The sequence below is a fragment of the Podarcis filfolensis genome (assembly GCF_964270895.1).
Source record: "Podarcis filfolensis genome assembly, chromosome: 2".
In the NCBI taxonomy this organism is placed as follows: domain Eukaryota; kingdom Metazoa; phylum Chordata; class Lepidosauria; order Squamata; family Lacertidae; genus Podarcis; species Podarcis filfolensis.
The window spans coordinates 8,758,811-8,783,863 of NC_139605.1; the positions used below are offsets into that span (position 1 = coordinate 8,758,811).

The window sequence follows — 25,053 nt, forward strand, 5'->3', positions numbered from 1 at the left end:
GATTATTAATTATTATTAATACTAATTTATATTTATATTAAATCATTTCAACATATTACATTATACAGATAAAAAAATGAAACATCCCACCCTAACCCAGATGGCAATACATACACAACCAGTTCTTTTTTTCCTTAAAAAAAATTTAGGGGGTACTCTCAGTTTGACTCAAGAAAATCACCATTTTATAGTTAAAATCTGGAAAACTAAATACTGTAAATGGACAAAATTAAAAAGATTCACAAAATGTTTAGGGATATGTGTACCCTTGTGTACCCCCATAAAAAATGTACTGTACATAACTGCGACCTCATAACATTAAGTTCTTATCGCAAACAACTATTTGTGCAGAAGGCAACAGTTTAACCAAAATGACTTATAACATGTGGGGAGTCCTCTGTTTTTGTTTATAGCCACACGCGTTATAACAATAATGATTTATTCCTTGGCCTTCACCCTAAGTTCCAGGTTGGTCACAACAATTTTAAATTCAATTAATTCACAAGACCTTTAACAACTGCTGTACCGGATACCTCAAGGCCCATCTGCTCCCTTATATCCCTTCTGGGAATTATAGGGCCAGAACTATCTAATTTGTACTTATGGAATATGCAGAAATGGCAAAATTTACTGGAAAAATAAGAAATCAAGATAACAAACTTTTTATAAAAGAATGGAAATGGTTTATTGAATTTTTACGGATAAATTGCAAACAGATAAAAACATTTTAATAACCTGCAGTTTTATAATATATATTTAAAGCAGATGAATAAATAAATTAAATGAATTTGGATATGCAGAAGATATTAAAAAATAAATTTAAGGAACCACAGAAAGAGGAAGGAAGTCAAGTTCTGACACGTTAAAATGATTGTAAAATTAATGAAATGTATAAACCTGAAAAGTATATATATTTCATTAAAAATATATTTTTTAAAATGCTGCGCCATATCCATATCCATATTCATATGCAATGGCAGGATTCAGCCCCGCTTCTTAGCTAAATCATACAGCCGAGTCTCTCAGAGGCAGAAGTTGAATTGCCATAAACAATTATTCCAACCAGCACTTCCTCTCTGTCAGCCAATCCCCGCCTCAGCCTCCCAATCTTAGCCAATCAGACTCTTCAATTGCAAAGCGTTGCTGGGAGTTGTGGTTTTCCTTTTCCCCGGCAACCTTTCCAGGCGCAAGGGTTGCTGGGATCCGTAGTCTTTGCCTTCGTCTTGCTCGCGGAGTCTGCGTTTCCTAGAGAGGCTCTACGGAGCGAAGAGCAGGCGAAGGAAGGAGCGTCACTTCCGGGCCTCCCAAGCCTACCGTGGGAAAGTGGCCCTCGCCTTTCCCACGGGTGCAGGATGAACGACTCCAGCGGGGCTGGTGAGTTGAGGGTGGGTTATATATATATATAGTGGAAGTGAAGGAGGTGAGGACAGGTGACCCCACCTAGGCCTGAAGTCACCCCTGGCCTCAAAACCAAATTTCCCCTTTAGAATGAATGAATGAATGAATGAATGAATAAATGAGAGTCATCTTGGCCAGTAGCCATTGAAAATCCTCCTTGAATTTGCCTAACACGTTTAAAGCCAGCCAAGATGGCAGCCCACCCCAACATTTTGTGGTAGCAAGATGGGAAGGTGCAAGAGAAGGGCACCCTTCTGAGGCCGGATCTCCCTTCTCCAGGTAGCACAAGACCCAGGGTGGCTGGCAGGTGGTTGTCTCAGACTTGCAACTCCCCTGAGTCTCACCCAGCATAGACAACGGTCAGGGATGGTGGGAGTTATAGCTCAGTTGGTAGAGCTTCTTAACCTGCGGGTTGTAAGTTCAAGCCCCACATTGGACAAAAGATCCCTGCATTTCAGGAGGTTAGACTAGATGGCCCTCATGGTCCCTTCCAACTCTACAATTCTATGACATCTGGAGGGCCACAGGTTTCCATGCCTTTTGCTTAAAACATACCTGTGTCTTAAATGAATGAATGAATTTATGCCTTATTTTGAAGGTGCTGTTTCTTCCTTGCTGTCTTAAACTATCACTCTCTATATGTGTATTTGCCAGCAGATGCCATTTGGGAGAACAAGGAGCAGAAGGACAGAACATCCAGGATGTCACAAGAAAGGATCGTGACCATGGAAGTGGAAATGAAGATTGGGAACCCAGATGAACCACATAGACGGGATGAAACCCTACCAGAGGACGGCAGGAAAGAATCCACTGCTTTTCAAGGTGGAGATCTCCCAGATGTTCAGGAGATGATAGACACTGAAGAGGACAGGAATAAATGTATCACATGTGGGAAAGTATTCAGAGACGACTCAAACCTTAAGCGGCATCGGAGAACCCACACAGGAGAAAAACCCTATCAGTGTTTGTACTGCGGGAAGAGTTTTAGCCGGAACACGAACCTTGCTTCACATCACAGAACCCACACAGGGGAGAAACCGTATATGTGTTCCGTTTGTAGCAAGACTTTTTGTGATAAATCGAGCCTTAACCGACATCAGAGAACCCATACAGGGGAGAGACCGTATGAATGTGACGAGTGTGGGAAGAGCTTTGATCTGAGCCAGTCTCTCATTAGCCACCAGAGAACCCACACAGGAGAGAGGCCCTATAGGTGCTCAGAATGTGGGAAGACTTTCAACCGGAGTCAGAACCTCCGTAGCCACAAGAGAATCCACACGGGAGAGAAACAGCACAAGTGCTTGGAATGCGGGAAAAGTTTCAGCCGCAGCCAGAACCTTACGAGGCATCAGAGCAGCCACACAGAGGATAAACTGTATAAGTGCCATGAGTGTGGGAAAAGCTTCCGTCTCAGCCAGTCCCTTATAAGTCACCAGAGAATTCACACGGGAGAGAAACCATATACGTGCTCCCAGTGCGGGAAAAGCTTCAACCGGAGCCAGAACCTTATCAGCCATCAGAGAATCCACACTGGAGAAAAACAGTACAAGTGTTCAGAATGTGGGAAAAGCTTCAACTGGAGCCAAGATCTCCTCCGTCATCAGAGGATCCACACAGGAGAGCAACCCTATCGCTGCACGGAATGTGGGGAACGCTTCAATCGGCGGGAGAATCTTATCAGACACATGAGAATACATCTGGGAGACACCACTTAAGTTGTAATGAGTGGGGTGGGGGGGAAGTGAAGAGAAGCCAGTTCCTTATCATTCATCTGACAATCCACTTTTATTTTTAAAAGCATGCCATTAGAGAAATCTATGGTGCGACTGCATTTCAAATAGTGTGTACAGTTCTAGTTGTCTCACCTCAAAAAGGATATTGTGTAGTTGGGAAAATTTCCGAAAACAGCAACCCAAATGATCAAGGGAATGGATTGACTTCTCCGCCCTGTGTCAGAATTTGGATTGTAAGCTCCTGGAGGACAGAGACCTATCGTCTTAATATTACTATGTAACGAAACATGCACAACAACATTTCTATTCAAATAATTTAAAAAGTTTATGTCCCCTAGAAAAGGTGTGTTCCATCGTAAGGCAGAATATAACATTCACAACAGCTTGTTTAAGTTTGTGAGAAAAAGTGGTTTTAAACATGCCTTGTTTCCTTGTTGGATATTTTTTGCTTCACTTAATATTTATTAAACTGATATCCCCCCTTTATTTCTGAATGAGTCTATATGCAATGCATTGCTAGCAACAGGAGATTTATTCAGAAAATTCTACTACCCCCATCATTCAGCCCGGACACTGAAGTCCAGCTCCGAGGGCCTTCTCGCAGTTCTCTCCCTGCGAGAAGCCAAGTTACAGGGAACCAGGCAGAGAGCCTTCTCAGTAGCGGCACCCGCCTTGTGGAACACCCTCCCATCAGATGTTAGGGAGATAAACAACTATCTGACTTTTGGAATACATCTGAAGGCAGCCCTGTTTAGGGAAGTTCTTAATGTTTGATGTTTTATTGTGTTTTTCATATTCTGTTGGGAGCCTCCCAGAGTGGCTGGGGAAACCCAGCCTGATGGATGGGGTATAAATAATAAATTATTGTTATTATTACTAAATCCCATTGTGCTTGCTTCTACACCTGTCTTTGCCAATCTGGTGGAATCCAGATGTTTCAGACTACAACTCCCATCAGCCTCAGGCAGCAGGTGAATTTGCCTGATTTTTTATATGACTGAATCATAAATTGCACTGTGCATTTAAAAACCACTCTTCTTCTTCTTCTTCTTCTTCTTCTTCTTCTTCTTCTTCTTCTTCTTCTTCTTCTTCTTCATTCCTGGTAATTCACTAGTAATACAGTGGTACCTAGGGTTACAGACGCTTCAGGTTACAGACGCTCCCCCCCCCCTTTTTAAACTGTCAGTATGTTTATTTTTCTTCCATAGCGGTAATTTTTCTTCAATTACAATGTTTATTTTTTGGCCATAAAAAATGTTACTTGACGAAACCTTTAAAAAGCAAACAAACAAAACCGGACAACTCAATTTCTTAGCGCAGTTAAAAAACAACAACTCCCACCCCCCAAAAAATAGTTATTCTCTCATTTCTCCATCTTCTTCTTCCACACCCCTTATATAAAGGGCATTATTGCGCCTTATCAGAACTTCACCAAGGTGTCCAGATAATGCACTATCAATATATTCTTCTGCATGTGCAAGCTGCATGTTCATGTAGCCATCGGCGGAGCCGAGGTAGCCTTTGTATTCCGCCCCCCACTTCAGCTTCACCATCACTGGCTTCCCGCTCAGCCCGTTTAGGAAGAGCTTTGGATGGAGAGGCAGACTCATCGCAACCAGACCAACCTAAGGGCGGCTGCGGCAATAACAAAAATCACTCGCAGGCAGCACGTGCGCCCGCCGAAGCTCTAAAAAGAAAAAGCTGTCCATGCATTCCTAAAGAAAAGCGAGTCCTCCAAGGGGCGGCGAAAGGGGCGCATCCTCAGCGCTGGCCACCTTGGGAGCGCGCCCGCGCGCGAAGAGTTAAAACGATAGAGCTGCGGCGGCGAGGAGAGGCGCCCGGGGAACGTTCTCTGCCCATCCTTAGTTCAGGAGAGGGAGGCTGGGACAGAGCGGAGGCCCCTCGCTGCTCCCTCGCCCTCCCGGCCCGGAAGACCCAGCGCCCGGCCAGGGTTCCTTGCAGAGCGGAGGCAGCTGCGCCCGGGAAGCCGCTCCGGGAGGTCAGTTGCCAGGAGGGACCTGAGGGCTTCTCCAAGCCGCCCGGGCGTCGCTCGGGGGTGTTGCAGGCAAGGGGAGGGGGGGTCCGGGAGGGGCGGGGAGGGGCGCCCTTGACAGCCAGCCCGGCAGCTAAGCCAGATCCAGGAAGGTGGATAGCCCTGCGCCCCGCCCCCCCTACAAGATTTTTGCGGTCCTGCTCCTTTTAGGAAAGAGGGGCTGGGTGGGGAGGATGTGGCCTTTGCATTCCCGCACAAAACCCCTCTGCCGATTCTTGTTCCCCTCCGCCGATTCTTGTTTTCCCCACGCACAAAACCCCTCTGCCGATTCTTGTTTCCCCCCCGCACAAAACCCCTCTGCCGATTCTTGTTCCCCTGCACAAAACCCCTCTGCCGATTCTTGTTCCCCCGCACAAAACCCCTCTGCTGATTCTTGTTCCCCCGCACAAAACCCCTCTGCTGATTCTTATTCCCCCGTACAAAACCCCTCTGCCGATTCTTGTTCCCCCGCACAAAACCCCTCTGCCGATTCTTGTTCCCCCCGCACAAAACCCCTCTGCCGATTCTTGTTTTCCCCCCAGCACAAAACCTCCTCCTGGTTTCCCCGAGCGCCGTCCATTTGCGAGGACGGGCCTGTGGCAAAGTGGCAAGAGGCGACTGTGCAGGTCTCTGCCTCGATGAGCTTGCAGTGCAAAGGGGTAGGAGAAGGCAGAGGCAGGAAATGGACAAATGGACAAGAAAGCAGTCTGGGGAAATGCATTTATTTATTAGATTGCAATCCCAGCTGCCCCTCCCTGCCAAAGAGTTTGAGGCGGCAGCATTTATGGTTTCCCTGCCATTTTCGTCTCTGTGGAATGGTAGAATTTATAGAGTTGGAAGGGACCCCAAGGGCCATCTCGTCCAACCCCCTGCAAGAACCCTGCGACGTAGGTTAGGCTAACAGACTGTGACTGGCTTGGGGTTACCTGGTGAGTTTCATGGCCAAGCAAGGATTTGAACCCTGGTCTTCCAGGTCCTGGTCCAGTGCTTTAACCACGATTCCACCACTGGCTCTCTTTCAGCTACATGTGTTTAGGCTTGGTTACAGTAAGGCCTGAGGACTAAGAGGTGTTGTCCCCATTTGCTGCTTTCCCCTCCTTCTGGAAAGAGCCTTTATCCACCCGAAAGGTCCTACAATTTCAGAGCAGCCTTAGACTGACTTCAGTCTGTTATTGTTACTCTTTTCCCAAAACTGGAATCCTGTGTTATTCTGATACATAAAAGCTGAAGGGCCATAGCTCAGTGGTAAAAGTTCAGTCTTCAAGTGGAGCTGGGAGACATCCCTGCCTGAAACCCGGGAGAGCTGCTGCCAGTCTGGGTTGACAATATTGAACCTGATGGACCGGCGCCCCAATTCAGTCGTAAGGTAGTTCCTAGGTTTCCTGGCCACATTCTCAGACCCAATGACGAAGCAAGCGAATATTCAGGATCTGTTTATAGCTGTTGCTGTTAATTATTATTTTTGTTCTATTTATTGTTTAACATGACAACACAGTCCCTGACTGAAAGCCTGCGGTCTAATAACCCACCTGAGAACTGGTGGGTTAGGCCAGAGGGTGGCTCTCTATGACCTTGAGGGCCCTGCACTAACCCTGCAACTTGGTCTGTAAAACGACCCAGAAATAGCAAGTGTAGAAGGAACTGGTTTGGCCACATCTTTGGCCAGGATTTTTCTCCTGTGTGTTGATGGATGGTTATTGGCTGAATGACTACCTACCCTGAATGGCTGAGAAGGGCCCAGGGAAAGATGGGGCTGTGTGATGCCCTTATGTCTTCTGCCTGGCGAGGGTTTAGGGCAGAGGCTGGTGGTGGTAGGAGTGGGCACCATACATTTAAAGCACATGACTTGCCCCAAATAATCCTGGAAACTGCAGTTTTCTCCCTTGCAGAACTGAACTTCAGTTCCCAGTACTCTTAACAATTCCCAGAAGTCTTTGGTGGTGGTGTTATAAAAATGTTAAGGTGCACACACATAGTAGATACACACTCTGTTTAAAACCAATCCTTTAACCTTCAAAAATTAGGAAGCATTCCCAAAGAAAAATGCACTTTTTACACAGCGCCATCTTGGCTCATCTTGGAAAACTTCTCCCAATAGTTCTTCCCACTTGCAAATCCTTCAAATCCTGTGACTAGATAAATTTCTTGGAATGAATGGGCTTCCCCTCTGCAAAACCTGCCTGGCAAGTATTTGTTAAAAGCAAAGCTTTTTAAAGATGTCCAAAGAACATCTGTGTATCAGTAGGTGTAGGTCTGAGAAATGGATTCAAGAACTAAGGTGTCTACCATTTCTACGGACTTGGCAAGCTTGATCAGGTATCTTGACAGACAAGAGATAAGCCATACTCTCAAATTTCTATTGTAAACCACCTCTAAGGCTTTCAGCTTTCAGCTGTACACAGTTATTTCCCAAATATTCAATAAACGTTTTCCAATCTTCTCTAAACGTATGTTCTTCTTGTTTTCTTATTCTATATGTTAAGACTGCAAGCTGCGCATATTCTGTCATCTTAAGTTGCTGTTCTTCTTTAGTTGGGACCTCACTCGTTTTCCATTTTGGGGCTAACAAAACACAGGCCACAGTAGTAGCATACATAAACAACCTTTTTTGACAGCCCGGGAATTTCAGTCTGAATTATCCCCAACTGAAAGGACTCTGGGGGTTTTTTGGGAAAGTACTTTTGAACATTTTTTTTCAATTCATTATGGATCATTCCCTAATACTCTTTTACCCTTTTACAAGTCCACCTTGGAATCTTTCTGTTTTGGCTGATCAGTACTGTGCTACTTTTGTTTGGAATTGTTCTACTCGTTCTACTTGGTTTTATAATTGCGTACACCATTTTACCCGCTTTTAATTGTATGGTTATGTTGTTGTAACCCCCCAGGACCTTATGGTGAAGGGTGGGAAAGGAATCTCAGACACACACAGAGAGAGAAATATTATTCCGAATAGCATCTTTCATCTTCAAGGTTTTGGGTTATCATCGCTTTGCCTTCTGTTGCTGTGGCATAATTTGTATTTGAGAGGCATATTCAGTGAGCATAGGCAGATATTTTAGCACTTATGTGCCGTTTTCACGGCAATGTTGTAAAGTACAGTGGTACCTCAGGTTACATACGCTTCAGGTTACAGACTCCGCTAACCCAGAAATAGTACCTCGGGTTAAGCAATTTGCTTCAGGATGAGAACAGAAATCATGCTCCAGAGGCACAGCCGCAGCAGGAGGCCCCATTAGCTAAATTGGTGCTTCAGGTTAAGAACAGTTTCAGGTTAAGAACGGAACTCCAGAACGAATTAAGTACTTAACCCAAGATACCACTGTAGAATCATAGAATCATCTCATTCACACAGAGAGAAAACAAATGGTAACAGCAATTATGACAACACAATCATGAATTTGATATGTTCTTTATGTTATGTCCTTTAGTGCTTACATGGTTTTGATGCTGATTCTGTTGAACTTCTAGCGGTATAATTTTATTTGGGCACTTTTATTTATTATTTCTTTCTTTATAATATTTATAGCCTGCCCTTCCTCTGTACGAATACCAGGGCGGGGAACGGAACATAAAATAATAACAGCCAACTGCGTCATGAAATGGACAACAATGCGTGCTAAAATACACCAAACAAATAAGGGCCAGCTGAAAAGAGCAAGTTAAACAAGCATCCACTTAAAAAAAACCTTAAACTTGATATACTGTCGATTCAACCCATTTGATTAATGTTATGCTGTAAATGCATCAAGAGCAATTTTAGGAGAATTAATCCAACAAGGGAAGCATTTCATTGCTACAATGCATTTTTTTAAAATGCTGGTTTTTACCTTGTAAAATTTAAGATTTAAATTTGCCCCTTCAAGAGCTACAATTCTCCAGCTTCCCAGGAGAAAGGGATTGTTTGTTAAACCACTTTGAGAATTGTAGTTCTGTGAGGGGAATAGGCATCCCCTGACAACTCTCAGCACCCCAAACAAACTACAGCTCCCAGGATTCTTTGGGGGAAGCCAGGAGTGTTTACTGCTTTAAATGTATGGCCCAATTAATGTTTACTCGGAATTCAATCCCCCTGGGTTCAGTGGGGCTTACTCTAAGTATGTAAATCAGGGATGTTGTGGTAAGCTGTGCCTTCGGATCCCAGACTCCAACTCCCATCATCCGTGAACATCGGCTCTGCTTGCAGGGGCTGATGGGAGTTGGAGTCTGGCAACATCAAGAGGCCTCCTGGTTGGGAAGGATGATATATAGCATGAAACCTGCTCAACTGTTAAAAAAATTGTCTGCATTTCGCTCTTCCTTTGCCTCCTCAAGTTGAGCTGTCGTGATTAAGTTTCCTAAACAATTCCAGTTGCTCAGCTGATAGCTCATCCAGGAGATGCACTCTGTCACGCGCCAGAAGGATTTCTAATAGAACTGCAACCCATATTTCCAGACATTTAACTTTGTTTATTTGTATTTTGTTATGATAAATGTTCATAACTGTATATATAAACCATATGTCTGAAACCCCACTTTAAAAATCCTGGAACTGTTTTGTCCCTCCCAAATTGACCTCAAATATTTCTCGGCAAGGTCAAAGGAAAGTGGAAAAGCCTCCCCATTGTCTTTTCGTTCACAAATCCTGTCTTAAGGGTATGTCTGTGTATGAACAGGGTGAGCCTGTGACCTGGCTCAGGAACTAAGTATTTATCATTACAAAAGGCTGGCCAGGCTCCCCAGGAAATCCAATCAGGTGACCATTAATAGGTAACCTGCCAGACAGGAGATAAACAACGCACTCAGATTTCTGTTGTAGACCGCCTTTTCTGTGATGGAGGTATGATGTATCGGGAGGGTGGTTTTGGTCTACACCCCTTCTGTGATGTATGTATGGAGGGGTGGTCTGGAGCTCCAGGGCAGGGAATTGCAAAATGGATATATAAGGCCTTGCGTACCATTGTTCGAGGTCCTCCTCATCCTCTCTCCTGTGTGTGGGGGAGCACCCTGTTGCAACAGTCAATAAAGATCAGGCTTACTAGCTGCTTTGCTTCTCAATTTTCTCTGGTTGGCCTCTGTTATTTTCTCCTACCGATAGAGAACCTACAAAAGGACTCTATATGTGCTCTTGGGTACCCCATAAGGGAAAAGGAGCAGTTTTTTTTTTACTTATATCAACCCTGTTCTGAAGCAAGAAGTGGGTTTTCTTTGTTTTCAAATGATTTATTTGTTGCTTTACTATCAAGGGTTCCTTGCCTTGCCCTTCACCGCAAGGTCCCACAGAAAGGTTATAACAATACAATCCACGGTTATAAAAACACAGTTAAAAACTGCTCCAAGCAAAACACAGTACAGTTTATAGTTTCAATAAAAGAGGTAAACTGGAGGCTTCGCAACAAAGGTGATGGTTGGAATTGCACAATCTTGGTCAATAATGTCAGAAGAAACATTCTTAGATCCTGATTTTCTAGGACATGGGGGTTAAATCATGCCAGAAATGTCTTTAAAAAGCTCCAAAACTCAAAAATTCTTGTAGCTTTTACTAAAAAAAGCCCAACAATTTTGGTTCCCCTAAAAACACAACCCAAAAAATCTCATCAACTTTTGGGTTTTTGTTAATAAGGCTCAACAATTTTGGTGGTTTCCTTAAAAAAGTCTTTGAAATATATATAATATAATAATATAATAATTTATTATTTATACCCCGCCCATCTGGCTGGGTTTTCCCAGCCACTCTGGGCAGCTCCCAACTGAATATTAAAAACACAATACAACATTAAACATTAAAAACTTCCCTTAACAGGGCTGCCTTCAGATGTCTTTTAAAAGTAAAATAGTTGCTTATTTCCTTGACAACCCTATTAAGGGAGAGTGAAGACTGGAAGCTTATTTTAAGATGAGGCTTGTCCTCTCCATTTCCCCATAGGTCTTTTTAACTGAATAAAAGTGACATTTCCCCACAAAATATTCTACTGCCTGGATCATCAGGGTTCAAGAGATGGAAACTTTTAACCAATTAAAGGGTGTGTTAAAAAGAAAAAGGTTCAAATTAATCTAAGCAGTTAATTGACTGAATGTTGCTCCCTTCATTTCCACAGGCTGTTTGCTTTATTTTATTTATTTGAAAATATTTATATCTTGCCTGTCTTCTAAGGAGCTCAAGGTGGTATAGACAGCCAGCTTCCCCACCTGGTTTTTGGCCCTCATGACCATCCCGTGAGGTAGGTCAGGCTGAGGGCAATTGTGACTTGCCCAAGGTCTCCCAGCGAGTGTCATGGCTGAGTGAGAGTTCGAACTCGGGTCTCTCGAGGACTTGACTGGGACTTTGCTGGGTACCTTCACCTGTCTCTTCACCTGACACCCATTTGTGTTTCTTTTCTTCAGGGAGAAAATGCCAGCCACTTCCGTATGACCTTCATCTCTCCCAAGACGAACAACAAAAATTCGTCCCGCGCGCCCTGCGGAACGGCCCGTTTCGCCGTGATGTAACTGCAGGCCCCAAAGCCCAGGCCTTCCCAATTCCGTCGCAGCCGAGGGCAGGAGGAGGAGAAAACGTCTGTAGCGGGACAAAATGGCGGCCCAACGGAGAGACGCGTTGCCTCTGGATCTCCAGTTCCGGGCTGGGCTCAAACAAGGGGCGAATTTAGCCCTGAAAATGGAAGACGTGGAGCCGGCGGGCTTGAAGCAAGAGGTGGTATTGGAGGGGCAGGGTGCCAGCCCCAGTGCCACCCAGACGGGGCCCGACAGGCAAGGCCCGAGATGGAGAGGACCGCAGCACATCAAACAAGAACCAGAGGATGGGATGTCGTCGCAGCAGTGGGAGGCACAATGGCAGGAGTTTCTGGGCGGGGTGCAGTCTCCTCGCTCGGGATGGGGCCCCCGACAGCTTCCGGGCACCACCTCGTGGGGGGACATGAAGGCACCCGCGGCGCATTTTGACGGGGGAGCCACGACCAGCCACCGGCCCGCAGAAGGGCTCTTCGTCCCCCCGCCGGCCGGCTTTGACGGGACAGGGCCGCCGGCCGGCCGAGATCAGAGGAAAGTGAAGGAGGAGATGGAGAGCAGCGAGGACCCCGCCGGCGCCGAGACAAACCGCCAGCACTTCCGGCAGTTCCACTACCAGGAAGCCGAGGGTCCCCGTGAGGTCTGCAGCCGCCTCTGGGACCTGTGCCAGCAATGGCTGAAGCCCGAGAGGCGCACCAAGGAGCAGATCCTGGAGCTTCTGGTGCTGGAGCAGTTTCTGACTGTCCTGCCCTCGGAGATGGAGGGCTGGGTCAAGGAATGCCGCCCTCACAATTGCGCCCAGGCGGTGGCCCTGGCAGAGGATTTCCTGCAGAGGCACCAGGAGGAGGGCAGGCAGGATCAGAAGGTGAGGAGATCCGCTTCCAGATGGGGGGGCCCACATCTGCACAATACATCCAAAGCCCTCTTATACCACTCGAATCATTGTGGCCTCCTCCAGAAGCACCCTGGGAACTGCAGTTTGTTAAGGGTACTGAGAGCCGTTGGGCAATCCCATTCCCCTCACAGCGCTACAGTTCCCAAAGTTCTCTGGGAAAAGGGATTAAGCCACTCTGGGAATTGTAGCTTTGTGCACGTGTGTCTCATGACAACTCTCAGCGCCCTTAAGAAACACTGGTTGTCATTTTCTCTTTTGAAGCGCCGGGTGAAAACTTTCCGTTTTACCTCAGTCCCTTGGTTTGAAAGGTTTTTAAGTATTTGTGGCCTCTTTTAGTAGGGAAGGATCTGTAAGACCTGTCTTTTACTTGTGCAGATGTGGGTTTTTAAGCTTTGGCTGTGTTTTATCATAATTGATGTTAGCATTTCTGTTGCGCCTGTAAGCCACAGAGCCATTTCCGCGAGGAAAGCGACTAAATGACGACAACAAACAAACTACAGTTCCAAAGAGCCTTTGGGGGAAGCAGGACCATCCTAAGACATTTTGCTGCCCAAAGTTAATTTAATTTTTTTTTAAAAAAAATAATAGTTAAATTGTTAATTAATGGTTTTGAGTTAACCGTGGGCCTTAGGGTGAGCATGGTTTCTGATTGTACTAAATTGCTCGTGTTAATGAGAACGAAAAGGGATTGTGGAGATGTCTAATCTCTTCAAACTGAGTGAACGGGCAATAAAATGTCAAATGCAATTCAGTGCAAACTATATATACGCATTGGGGCAAAATGTTGTTGCTGTTGTTGTTACAGTTTATTGCCTGCCCCTCTCCTTAAGGTCCCAGGGTGGCTTACAACAAATAAAACATAGCATTAATATTGAAACACAAGATTGCACAACACTAGAAACCCGTTTAAAGCAACTTAGAATTACAAAAATACAAAAATAAGGATGCTGACCGGGAACTGACCAGGAGCAGTTACAGTAAATAGCTCGATGAAGGGTGCGGCAGCTGTGGGGAAAGGCAAATTCCACGTAAGGGATCATGAGGAGAAATTGGAAATAAAACTGCCGCTCTCATGACACTGTTAAACAAATCTGTGGCAGTTCTGGTCTCCTCACCTCAAAAAGGATATTGTAGGTCCAGAATAGGGCAACTGAAACGATGAAGGCGATGGAGCAAAGATTTTGAGGAAAGGGTACAAGGTTTGGGGTTTACAGAAAAGGTGGCAAGTAATAGGAGACATGGTAAAGGTGTAAAAAGTTATTCATGGTGTGAAGAATGTGGATGGGGAGACACATACACGCCCCAGTAGCACTAGACCTTGTAGGTCAGGCATGTCCAACTGGACGTCCGTGGTAGATAGTGGTAGATCTCGGCTACCCTAAAAAAAGCTCAATAACTTTGACTGTGAGTACCGGATTTTTCGCTCTATAGGACGCACCGGACCATGGGACGGAGCCCTCTGTCTCGCTGTTCTGGCTTGGGAACAGCCTTTCCAGCCTCTGCAGGGCAGCGGGGTGAAGGCACCCCACTGCCCTGCAGAGGCTTTGTGCAGCTAACCCCAAGCTAGAACAGCGAGACGGAGCACTGTGCAGTGCTCCGTCTCCCTGTTCTGGCTTTGGGCTTAGCGGCGCAGCCTGCATTCGCTTTCCCCCTAAATTTTTGGAGGGGAAAAAGTGTGTCCTATAGAGCGAAAAATATGGTAGATTGCAGTCTCTTGGGAGTTGGCCACCCCTGTCGTTGGTGGACCATGAAGCTAAAGTCCTTCTTCACACAGTGAATTTGCTGCCACAAGAGGCAGCGATGGCCTGGGAATAATTCGGCCACTTGCTCGTTGAGGCACTCTCCCCGCATCTGGGCTCCATCTGAGGAGGAAGGGCGGGGTATAAATTCACTAAATAATAACGACAAAGCAAAATAAAATGCTCGCTGCTGTTTTCAGGGCCCAGGGATGTTCCATGTGGTGACCGTAAATTTCCCCGACGCTGAACACGTGGCAAGCAGGAGCGCAGAAAGGCAGCTTGGGAGGCCCGTCAAGGAGGAAGTCGAAGAAGACGGCCACTCCGTGGGTAAGGCATTCTCCTGACCGAGGAGCAAGGTGTCTCACCTGTAGCCTCTCAGATGCTGCTGCAGCACAGCTCCCGTCATCCCTGAACAACAGCCAGGCTGGCTGGGGGCTGATAGGAGTTGGAGTTCCGGAATGAGGAACCCAATGTCTTCCAGGCATTGTTGGACTACAGCTTCCGTAATCTCTGGCCATCTGAAGTGCCACTGTTAAGCCATTCCTGCTGTGTAGATTTGCAGAGTCGGAAGGGCCTTCAAGGGCCATCTAGTCCAACCCCTTGTGATGCAGGAATCTTTTGCACAACATGAGACTCGAACCCATGACTCCGGGATTAAGAGTCTCAGGCTTTGCCGACTAAGCTAACCCAGCAGCTGCATCTGTGTGTGTCAAAACTCAGGAGTCTTGAGACCTGGTTTATACCAAATGTGCAGGTGGGTTGTATGTTTATTTCGGAGCAAACACTTCGAGCCACAGAGGGGTTCAGATGGGCACGTTTTTCCCATTTGTACTTCGTTCATGGCTGTCGGGGATTAGCCCTGCCCAGACCTTGACCCTTAAGAAGAAGCAGATCTCTACACTGCCATGAGAAGCCATTGGATTTAGACCTCGTTGCACCCAGTGATGGATACTGGGGTCTCCAATTTCAGGAGCGCCCAAATTCAGTGCTCCCCTAAAAGGGTAACAGGGCTTAGTGAGTGGGGAGAGTCTGTGGCAGAGAGAAGCCTGGAATCAGATGCAGAAGCTGAACTGGAGGAAGAGGGAGGCCAAGAGGCAGTGATGGGCCAGGCTGGTGGAGGGTCACAGGTGTCTCCCCATCCCGCTGCAAAAAGCTTCTCTTCCCCCTGGTCTCCCAGAACCAGGGGAGGCATGAAGCAGGGGAAGCAAAGGCAGCCACGCAGGCACAGTCTCCGATTGCTTAGAGAGAACCCTGGAGAGGGGGCACAGAACTTCAGCCTCGGCAACTGCTCCACGGGGCCAAGACCTGAGTTGCTGTGCTGATTAGGCCCGACACTCATGTGTGGATCCTGTTTTGCTAATAAAGGGTTTTGCTAATATAGGGACGTGGGTGGCGTTATGGTCTAAACCACTCAGCCTCTTGGGCTTGCCTATTAGAAGGTCGGCGGTTCAAATGGGTAAGCTCTCGTTTCCCTGTACCGGCTTCTGCCAACCTAGGAGTTTGAAAGCATGCTAGTGCAAGTAGATAAATAGGTACCACTGCGGCGGGAAGGTAAACAGCGTTTCCATGCGCCCTGGCTTCCGTCACAGTGTTCTATTGCACCAGAAGCGGTTTAGTCATGCTGCCCACATGACCCGGAAAGCTGTCTGTGGACAAACGCCGGCTCCCTCAGCCTGAAAGCGAGATGATCTTTGCACCCCATACAGTGGTACCTCGGGTTAAGAACTTAATTTGTTCCAAAGGTCCGTTCTTAACCTGAAACTGTTCTTAACCTGAAGCCCCACTTTAGCTAATGGGGCCTCTTGCTGCTGCCGTGCCGCCGGAGCACGATTTATGTTCTCATCCTGAAGCAAAGTTCTTAACCTGAGGTACTATTTCTGGGTTAGTGGAGTCTGTAACCTGAAGCGTCTGTAACCTGAAGCATCTGTAACCCGAGGTACCACTCTAGTTGCCTTTGGCTGAACTTAACTGTCCAGGGGTCCTCAGTGTGATTTATTGCTGACTTGCTCCTGTCCGACCCCCGAGGGACATCTAGTCCAACCCCCCACGATGCCTGCTCTCTGCAGGGGACACAAACCTAACTTGTTTTCGGATTTTCTTTTTTTCTTCCAGCAGATGATGGGCAAATCAACGAGAATGAGGCCAACAGGTGGAAAACCCTTCAGGGAGCGGAATCTCACGGGCTCTCAGCAGACGGGACGGAATCCGCTGGCCGTTTCCGTGAGATGGAAGAGAGCTACAAGGGTCAGAGCGGGCCCGAGGGGCATCACGAGAACGGCCCAGAAGGGGCCACCGCAGAAGGGACCCCGCCGGGAGAGAAGCAGTCGCTGTGCTCCAACTGCGGGGGGAGTTTCAACCCCAGCTCGGGGTTCCTCGGGCCGGAGGGCTTCCCTCCGGGGGCCAACCCCTACAAGTGCTCCGTGTGCGAGAAGAGCTTCTGCCAGGTGGCCAAGCTCATCGCCCACGAGCGCCTGCACACGGGCGACTGGCCCTACAAGTGCTCCTTCTGCGGGAAGAGCTTCAACCGCAGCTCAGACGTCTCCCGGCACGAGAGGATCCACACGGGCGAGAAGCCCTTCAAGTGCGCCACGTGCGAGAAGTGCTTCAGCCAGAGGTCCAAGCTGATCGTGCACGAGCGCTTCCACACGGGCGACAAGCCCCACACGTGCTCCTACTGCGGCCGCAGCTTCCACCAGAGGTCGGACCTGGTCAAGCACGAGCGGATCCACACGGGCGAGAAGCCCTACAAGTGTTCCGACTGCGGCGGCAGCTTCCACCGCAGCTCAGACCTGGTGAAGCACAAGTGGATCCACACGGGCGAGAGGCCCTACAAGTGCTCCACGTGCGAGAAGAGCTTCCGCCAGCGCTCCGCCCTCCTCTACCACGAGAGGACGCACACGGGCGAGAAGCCCTACACCTGCACCGCCTGCGGCAAGGGCTTCAGCTGCAAGGCACACCTCGTTCTCCACAAACGGACCCACACCGGCGAGAAGCCCTACAAGTGCAACTTCTGCGGGAAGAGCTTCACCACCAGCTCGTACTTCGTGAAGCATCAGAGGATGCACCTAGGGCAGGAGGCCTTGCCCGTGCTCTGAGCTGCTCTCGGAAGACTTCCCCAGAGCAGAAGCAGGAGGACCACCGCGGGACGTGTCTCTCAACGGGGCTGGACCAAGGATCAGGCCGCAGGTGGGAAGCTTCGTCTTTGAATGCTCTCACCGTACGTTTATTTTTTAAGGACATCACCCCGTGTGTAGAAAGCTAGCATCTCAGGGCCTTTCCCCTGACATGCTAGGTTTCTTACGTGCAAGAATTGAGAGCAAGAGAGAGAGGAGCAGTCAAGCATTCCATTCTCTACCTGCAATCAGAAATGGTGCAGGAAAGCTGCTGGTTGTGAAGATTGGATTTTATGTTTTGCGAGAGGCGAGAGAATATTTGAGGCTAGGCAAGGTGGGGGGAACCGCCAAAGCCTTGCCGCTCGTGGGAAAATTAGCCGCATTTGCTTTCCTGAGGAGCAGAGAATATAAATAAAAGCACATGCCTCATTGAGCGGACTCGTTTCATAAAGACAGTGGAGAGAGGGAGAAAGGCTACTCAGTTTCCCCAGGATATGAGGTTCAATTTCAAAGTATGATCCGTTAGCAAGTGGTGTAGGAGAGACACCTACCCCCCCCCCCCGTTTGAGAGCTGCTGCCAGTTAAGTCAACACCACCAAGCAAGACGGAGCAGGTGTAAAGCAGAACCCTAATAAATTATTTGCCGAGCACCTAAAAGCCTAGGCAGTGTACAGAACGCAGACGAGACCCTGCCCCAAGCAGGGATGCCATCTTATGTAGGCAAAACAAACACTGCTGTATACCAAAACGAACATCCAGATTGGAAGGACAGAAAGAAAAGGAGGTTCTTGGAATTAAAAGCTTACTTTAAAGGCAATTCCGATAGGTTCAGGACTGGCAAAAAAAAAAAATGGAGACACCTTCACGCAGGAAATGGTGAACTTGTAACGGAACCAGCTGTCAAAAAGAGGCGGTGACGCTTAGATGGATTTTAAAAAAGAAAGAAAAAGATCAGATGGATTCATGGAGGTCAAGTCTGCTGATGAAGGCGACATCCGGAACCTCCATTTTCAGTTGCCGTATACCAGATGCTGGAGAGAAACCCCTGGGGGTGGGGAGTTGGTGTTTCCCGCCCGGCTTGGTGAGCTTCCCAAAGATGCCAAATGGGTTTCTTAGGGACTGATCTGGAAATGAGCCCAAAAGCTTTAACACTCAGGACTTAGCGCCAAGGTTCTCCTGGGCTTGGTGAGCCCTGTTCTTAGGGGAGAGTTGCAACCCGTAAACGTGTAAATAAGGTGTTGGCGTGCGCCCCTTCTTCTTTTCCTGTGGCTCAGAAGCAAAAGGCAACACTTGTGCGCTTCCTGGAAGTGTCCGATTGGCCGCTTTGGGGAACAGGACTCTGGGAGAGATGGGCCCTTTGGTGTGGCTGGCAGCTTCTCCTTCTGCTCTGGCTAGAGAGAAATTTGGGGGGCGAGAGGGCTTTTGTGAGCCATGAGCCTCCAGGTCCAAAAGCAGTCTACCTCTAAAAACCAGCAGTTGCGGGGTGGGAGGGGAACAGCGAGGAAGCGCTGCTGCTTCTGGTCTTGGTTGGCCACAGCAGGACTGGGTGGATCTTTGGCGTGATCCAACAGGGCTCTTAAGTTTCCTCCCACCTGGTATTGGACAGATAGTTTTGAGTGCTCGTCCCCTACATTACGGGCTGCGTCAGGGGTAAGGAACCTTTTCCAGCCTCACGTTCCTTTCTAGGCAACCTTCTGGGCTCCACCTGCCGGAAGCAAATGAGGCCGGAGCGGCAAATTCACATTTTTCCCTTTGTACAATAGGCTAGTTTCTCCACACCTTCACAGACCCTTCTCTTCTTCCCTGTTCAGAGGCAGTTTGGGGATGATGTTCGCTGTCCAGCAGAAACTCTCCAGAAGGGTGTGGAGTGAGGCTGGTGTTGGTCTAGAGAGACTCCCAAGGGCCACATAATGAGGCCTCAGGGGCCACATTTATCCCCCTTTCCCTGCACCCAGACTCCTGTTTGTCATCCCTGGGATATGGGACTTGGCCCCCGAATCATAAAAGGAAGGTGAGGTCTTCCTATCTGAGCCACGCCATACATTTGGAGAACATGGCTTCCTTCCCCAAAAAATATTGGGAACCAGTTTGTTAAGGGTGCTGGGAATTATAGCTCCGTTAGTGATAAACCACCGTTCCAACGATTTGGGAGGGGGCCCCGCTGTGTGCTTTAAATATCCAGTATGGCTGTGGCCTTTATCTCAGCTTGCAAAGATCCTGCCACTGTTTATCCTGGGGGAGAGTCCTTTTACAGTGCAATCCTACACCATGTCTACTCAGAAGTAAGTCTCAGGCCCCAGCTGCACCTTACATTGGAGACTCTGTGATGCCACTTTTAAGCAGTTGGGGATTTCCCCTAAGATATCCTGGGAACTGTAGTTCATTAAGGGTGCTAAGAGTTAAGGCGGTCAATGGATTGAGGTTGAATCCTGACAAGACTGTTTTTGTGGGATGGGGTGGGTGGGGGGACTCCTTGGTCCTGAACAGGGTAACTGTCCCCCTGAAGGACCAGGTGTGCAGCCTGGGCATCGTTTTGGACTCACAGTTGTCCATGGAGGCGCAGGTCAGTTCTTTGTCAAGGGCAGCTGTCTACCAGCTTCATCTGGTACACAGGCTGAGACCCTACCTGCCTGCAGACTGTCTGGCCAGAGTGGTGCCTGCTCTGGTTATCTCCTGCTTGGACTACTGCAATGTGCTCTATGTGGGGCTACCTTTGAAGGAAACTGCAACTAATCCAGAATGCGGCAGCTAGACTGGTGACTGGGAGTGGCCACCGAGACCATATAACACCTATCCTGAAAGGCCTACATTGGCTCCCAGTATGTTTCCAAGCACAATTCAAAGTGTTGATGCTGACCTTTAATGCCCTAAACAGCCTCAGCCCAGTATACCTGAAGTAGCATCTCCATCCCATTGTTCAGCCCAGACACTGAGGTCCACCTACGAGGGCCTTCTGGCAGTTCCCTCACTTCGAGAAATGAAGTTACAGGCAACCAGGCAGAGGGTCTTGTCGGTAGTGGTGTCCGCCCTGTGGAACTATTTCCGTGTGGAAATAAACAACTAATCCCCGCGACGGGGTGAGCTCCCGTTGCTCGGTCCCTGCTCCTGCCCACCTAGCAGTTTGAAAGCACGTCAAAGTGCAAGTAGATAAATAGGTACCGCTCCAGCGGGAAGGTAAACGGCGTTTCCATATGCTGCTCTGGTTTGCCAGAAGCGGCTTAGTCATGCTGACCACATGACCTGGAAGCTGTCTGTGGACAAACGCCGGCTCCCTTGGCCTATAGAGCGAGATGAGCGCGCAACCCCAGAGCCATCCGTGACTGGAATTAACGGTCAGGGGTACCTTTACCTTTACCTTTAAGATGGCAGCTCTGTATAGGGAAGTTTTTAATGTTTGGTGTTTCACTGTGCCTGGTGTTTTAATTTGCCGGAAGCTGCCCAGAGTGGCGTATAAATTATAAATTATAATAATTATTAGGAGACACAAAGCCCCCCTCACACTATCCCCCTCACAGAGCAACAATTCCCGGAGTGGTTTAACAATTGGTCCCCCTTCCCAGTGAACTCTGGGGTTTGTTGTTCTGTGAGGGGGGATAGTAGGGTCTTCTGACAACTCTCAGTAACCTCAACAAACTACATTTCCCATGTTTCTTCGGGGGAAGCCATGACTGCCTCAGGTGGCATGATACTGCTTTCACTATACAGTGGTACCTTGGTTTAAGAACAGCTTACAGTATTTTATGAAAAACTTGGATAAAGAATGTTGCAAACCCAGAAGTAGGTGTTTTGGTACGAACTTTGCCTTGGAAGCAGAACATGTTCTGCTTCCTGTTGCGTGTGTTCCATTTGTAAATCGAGTCCCTCGCTGCTATGGGAAAGCACACCTTGGTTTAAGAACGCTCTGGTTTAAGAACGGACTTCCGGAACAGATTCAGTTTGTAAACCAAGGTACCACTGTATAGGGCAGATGGCACCTGAGTCTCCAGGCTGCCGGTTCGTAACACTAAACATGTATACAAATCATAGCATTGCTCCGAAAACTCATTTCATGTGATCCTGAATGCCTCTCGTTTGCCGAATTGTCTGTTTAAAAGGCCACGGTAGGTGGGTGATGTATTGTCTAAACGGAATATGTATGTGTCTTTATATTTTGTTTAGTTTTTTCTTTGCAAATATGCATGGGTAACAAATTTTTTTTTACTGTCCTTGTGGTTTGGGATGCTATGTTTATATGCCTGTATATAGTATATGCTTGTGCACTTATGTATGCCTTGGCGGACTCCGTATGTGTTAAATTGTCAACAATGCCATTCAGGTACCCATGATTTCTTAACCTGCGGCTATGCAACTCTGGAAAGTTCATTTGCAGCGTTCTCCATTCCACCACGCCCCTGACTTTGCCAAAGAACTCTTTGCCTTACTCTAGACTTTGCAACTTGTCTGCAAAAGTTACTAATCCTCATCAGAGGAAGAAAGAATAAGCTGTCCAAGCAGACTTGTATTAGCCGCACAGTACCAATGGCCTAGATTGTGGGGGTTTTTTGGGGGGGAATCTCTTCTAATTTTACAAAAGCTTCCCAGTCTATTTGCCCCAGGCAAGTAGTTATTTCTTTATCCTTCCTTAGTTGACACCCTATTGAATTTTGCTCACGTACTTTGGACTATGAACTCTGTCTGGCTCAGAGGGGATTCTGCAGTCACTCCACCAGGAACCATTTTCTGGCGCCCAAAATATATTTATGTGCAATGCATGAATACCTCTATAGATTTCCTGCATCTTTTGGCTGTGTGTGTGTTATTTTATTTTAGCAGCTGGTCCCTGTAAAGGATGCCCTTGTTTAATGGATATCCATCAACACTTCTTTCCAGGAGAGAAAATCTGGACCTTTTCCTGTTCTTGCTTTGATATCAATGCTTTATATTGCATTGCCTTCTCAACCAAACCGATGCCATCTTGTTTGCACCAAGAGATTCCATTTTGAGGCCGCGAAGTTCTGTTTACAAATGGAGGCCATCGATTTTAGGGAAGAGATCAGCCATTGCTTCTCCAAGCCTTAAGTCATTTTCAGTTTGATTTCCGGCGGGTCGAATCCTGGCAGAGCAACGGCACAAGAGCTGCCACACACCTGTTGTCTGGCTGATCTTCCTTACCTTTATTTTTAATCCCACTTCCCCACCCCCAGGAGGAAAAATATATGCTTGATGTTACTCCAAATCTGCATGATTAATTAAGCCATTGAACTCACGGGAGGGGAGGGATTTTCTTGGGATTTTCTAAATGCCCTGGGGGCTTTGATGCCACGTGGCCACCAGCCAAGGATGCTTTAGCTGAGAATCCTGCCTTGCAGCAGGTTGGACTAGATGATCCTCGTGAGTCCCTTCCAACTCTACAATTCCATGATTCTATGATCGCAGGCACCTACCCAGCTGGAGTTCATTGACCTTAAGCGATGGTGTTTTGGGAACGTTTGGGATTCTTCGTCCGGCTCTTATATGGCGGGACTTTTTCTGTGAAACGCATGCAATGTGGACAGCCCGTCTCTGCTTTCCGACTCGAGTGGTAAATTACACTCCAAAGATCCGATACCCTGCCGTCTCTGGCTGGGAACAACCGAAGGCAGCGCTAGCTAGTGGTTTCAGTGTTGATGATTATCGTCTCGTCTGCCAGTTGTGTGTGCCTGATATGCTGTATTTCTTAAATAAATATTCTTTTGATTTAATAATGCTAGAGAGTTTTTGTCCCGGGTGTTCAGGGGCTCTGCCCCAGGTCTCTCTATAAGAAGAGTACTAGAGCCATCTGCTACATTACATTGATATCTCGCCTTTTCTCCAATGAGGTCCTCGCAGCAGCAGCAGCAGCAGCAGCAGCAACAACCCTGTGAGGTAGGTTAGGCTGAGAGTGAGTGACAGGCCCAAGGTTACCCAGTGAGCTTCCTGACTGAGTGGGGATTCGAACCCTAGTCTCCCAGGTCCTAGTCCTGCACTCTAACCACTGTACCACACTGGCTTTTTAATGCAGCATTTGTCCTAATTAACTTGCAAGCTTACACAGTGGTGCTTTTTTCCTGCAAGGTCATCGTTGCAGAAAAACAGTGCATTGGGGGTGGGTTTATACAGCACCATTTGCACATCGTTCTGTTTTATTAATTGTTCTGTGTTATTGGGCTATTGCCATCTGAAGGGGCCTCGCGCAAGAAGCAGCAGTGGAGTCTTAAGGACCCTCGCAAGTGTCCGTATTTTCCAGGGACAGACCTGGATTTACAGAAGCCGTCCCAGTTTTGGATTTCATCTCAGAATTTTCCGCTTTTCCCTGGGACGTCCCACTTTTCGTCAGAGAAATGTTGGAGGGTACGGAGTTATGCAACCCTGGAGCCAAGGAGATAAGTAACTATACAAGCTTTAGAAGACATCTGAAGGCAGCCCTGTATAGGGAAGTTTTTTAATGTTTAATGTTTTATTATGTTTTATGTGTGTTAGAAGCTGCTCAGAGTGGCTGGGGCATCCCAATCAGATGGGCAGGGTATGAATATTATTATTGTTGTTGTTGTTGTTGTTAGAATAGGGCATTCCTATTTTCATATAGGGACGCGGGTGGCGCTGTGGTTAAAAGCCTCAGAGCCTAGGGCTTGCCGATCGAAAGGTCGGCGGTTCGAATCCCCGCGGCGGGGTGCGCTCCCGTCGCTCGGTCCCAGCGCCTGCCAACCTAGCAGTTCGAAAGCACCCCCGGGTGCAAGTAGATAAATAGGGACCGCTTACTGGCGGGAAGGTAAACGGCATTTCCGTGTGCTGCGCTGGCTCGCCAGATGCAGCTTGTCACGCTGGCCACGTGACCCGGAAGTGTCTCCGGACAGCGCTGGCTCCCGGCCTCTAGAGTGAGATGAGCGCACAACCCTAGAGTCTGTCAAGACTGGCCCGTACGGGCAGGGGTACCTTTACCTTTTACCTATTTTCATCAGAGAAATGTTGGAGGGTATGCCACCCCCTCTGGCCCAGCCAGGTGTCCCTGTTTTTATCAGCCAAGGGGGCAAGGGTTCAGAGACATAAGCTATTTAGGAAAGCTCAGTTGGTAGAGCATGAGATTCTTAAATCCCAGGGTCATGGGTTCTAATCCCGTTGCCTTGATGATCTTCGTGGTCCCTTCCAACTTTACAATTCTATGATTCTCTCTTCTTTTTTACAAGTTCTGCTTCACAATGTAGAGCCATCGATTCAGTGTACTAGAAGATTAAAAGTGAGATGAGATTCAAGTTCTAAACCCAAAGCCATTCCTACACCCCCCCAAAAAAACCCAATGAAAGCATTTCTACAGGTGTATAATTGATTTTTTATAAAATGACTGGGCCAAAGATCTCAGGGAAAACCACTTTTAACAAGGGGCGCCTAGAATTCATGAGCCCTAAGTACCTGTTTAATATTAGCTGGGAATTAAAACAGTTAAAGACATTGTTCGGGTGCCTGATTATCGTCTTCCAAAGCAACTACTCTATTCCAAACTTAAAAATGGAAAGCGTAATGCTGGTGGTCAACAAAAGAGGTTCAAAGATTCTCTCAAGGCAAATTTTTAAAAATGTAGTATAAACACCAACAATTGGGAAACACTGCCCTGCGAGTGCTCCAATTGGAGAACAGCCTTTACCAATAGTGTCACAGGCTTTGAAGA

The 25,053-nt window shown here is 47.6% G+C and overlaps 4 protein-coding genes across 6 annotated transcripts in view; 2 read left to right on the forward strand and 2 right to left on the reverse strand.

Moving 5' to 3' along the window:
• The window catches only part of LOC310756746 (uncharacterized protein), a 1,375,527-nt gene that overhangs the window by 1,085,391 nt on the left and 265,083 nt on the right, over positions 1-25,053 (reverse strand). The gene's annotated exons all lie outside the window — the stretch shown is intronic.
• Positions 1,293-4,012, forward strand: LOC310757065 (uncharacterized protein). 2 transcript variants are annotated; one of them, XM_083602198.1, is made up of 2 exons: positions 1,293-1,374; positions 2,053-4,012. In XM_083602198.1, the coding sequence occupies exons 1-2, from the start codon at positions 1,353-1,355 to the stop codon at positions 3,111-3,113; spliced, it is 1,083 nt and encodes a 360-aa protein (XP_083458324.1). In that variant the 5' UTR covers positions 1,293-1,352; the 3' UTR covers positions 3,114-4,012. The 2 variants fall into 2 exon arrangements, with proteins under 2 accessions (XP_083458324.1, XP_083458325.1); XM_083602199.1 differs by having other exon boundaries at positions 1,300-1,374; positions 2,056-4,012.
• On the reverse strand, positions 4,412-4,865 carry LOC310757319 (small nuclear ribonucleoprotein F-like). The gene has a single exon (XM_083602643.1). The coding sequence runs from the start codon at positions 4,739-4,741 to the stop codon at positions 4,487-4,489; it is 255 nt and encodes an 84-aa protein (XP_083458769.1). The 5' UTR covers positions 4,742-4,865; the 3' UTR covers positions 4,412-4,486.
• On the forward strand, positions 4,964-23,116 carry LOC310756699 (uncharacterized protein). 2 transcript variants are annotated; one of them, XM_083601294.1, is made up of 4 exons: positions 4,964-5,130; positions 11,527-12,511; positions 14,481-14,607; positions 16,393-23,116. In XM_083601294.1, the coding sequence occupies exons 2-4, from the start codon at positions 11,714-11,716 to the stop codon at positions 17,373-17,375; spliced, it is 1,908 nt and encodes a 635-aa protein (XP_083457420.1). In that variant the 5' UTR covers positions 4,964-5,130; positions 11,527-11,713; the 3' UTR covers positions 17,376-23,116. The 2 variants fall into 2 exon arrangements, with proteins under 2 accessions (XP_083457420.1, XP_083457421.1); XM_083601295.1 differs by having other exon boundaries at positions 16,396-23,116.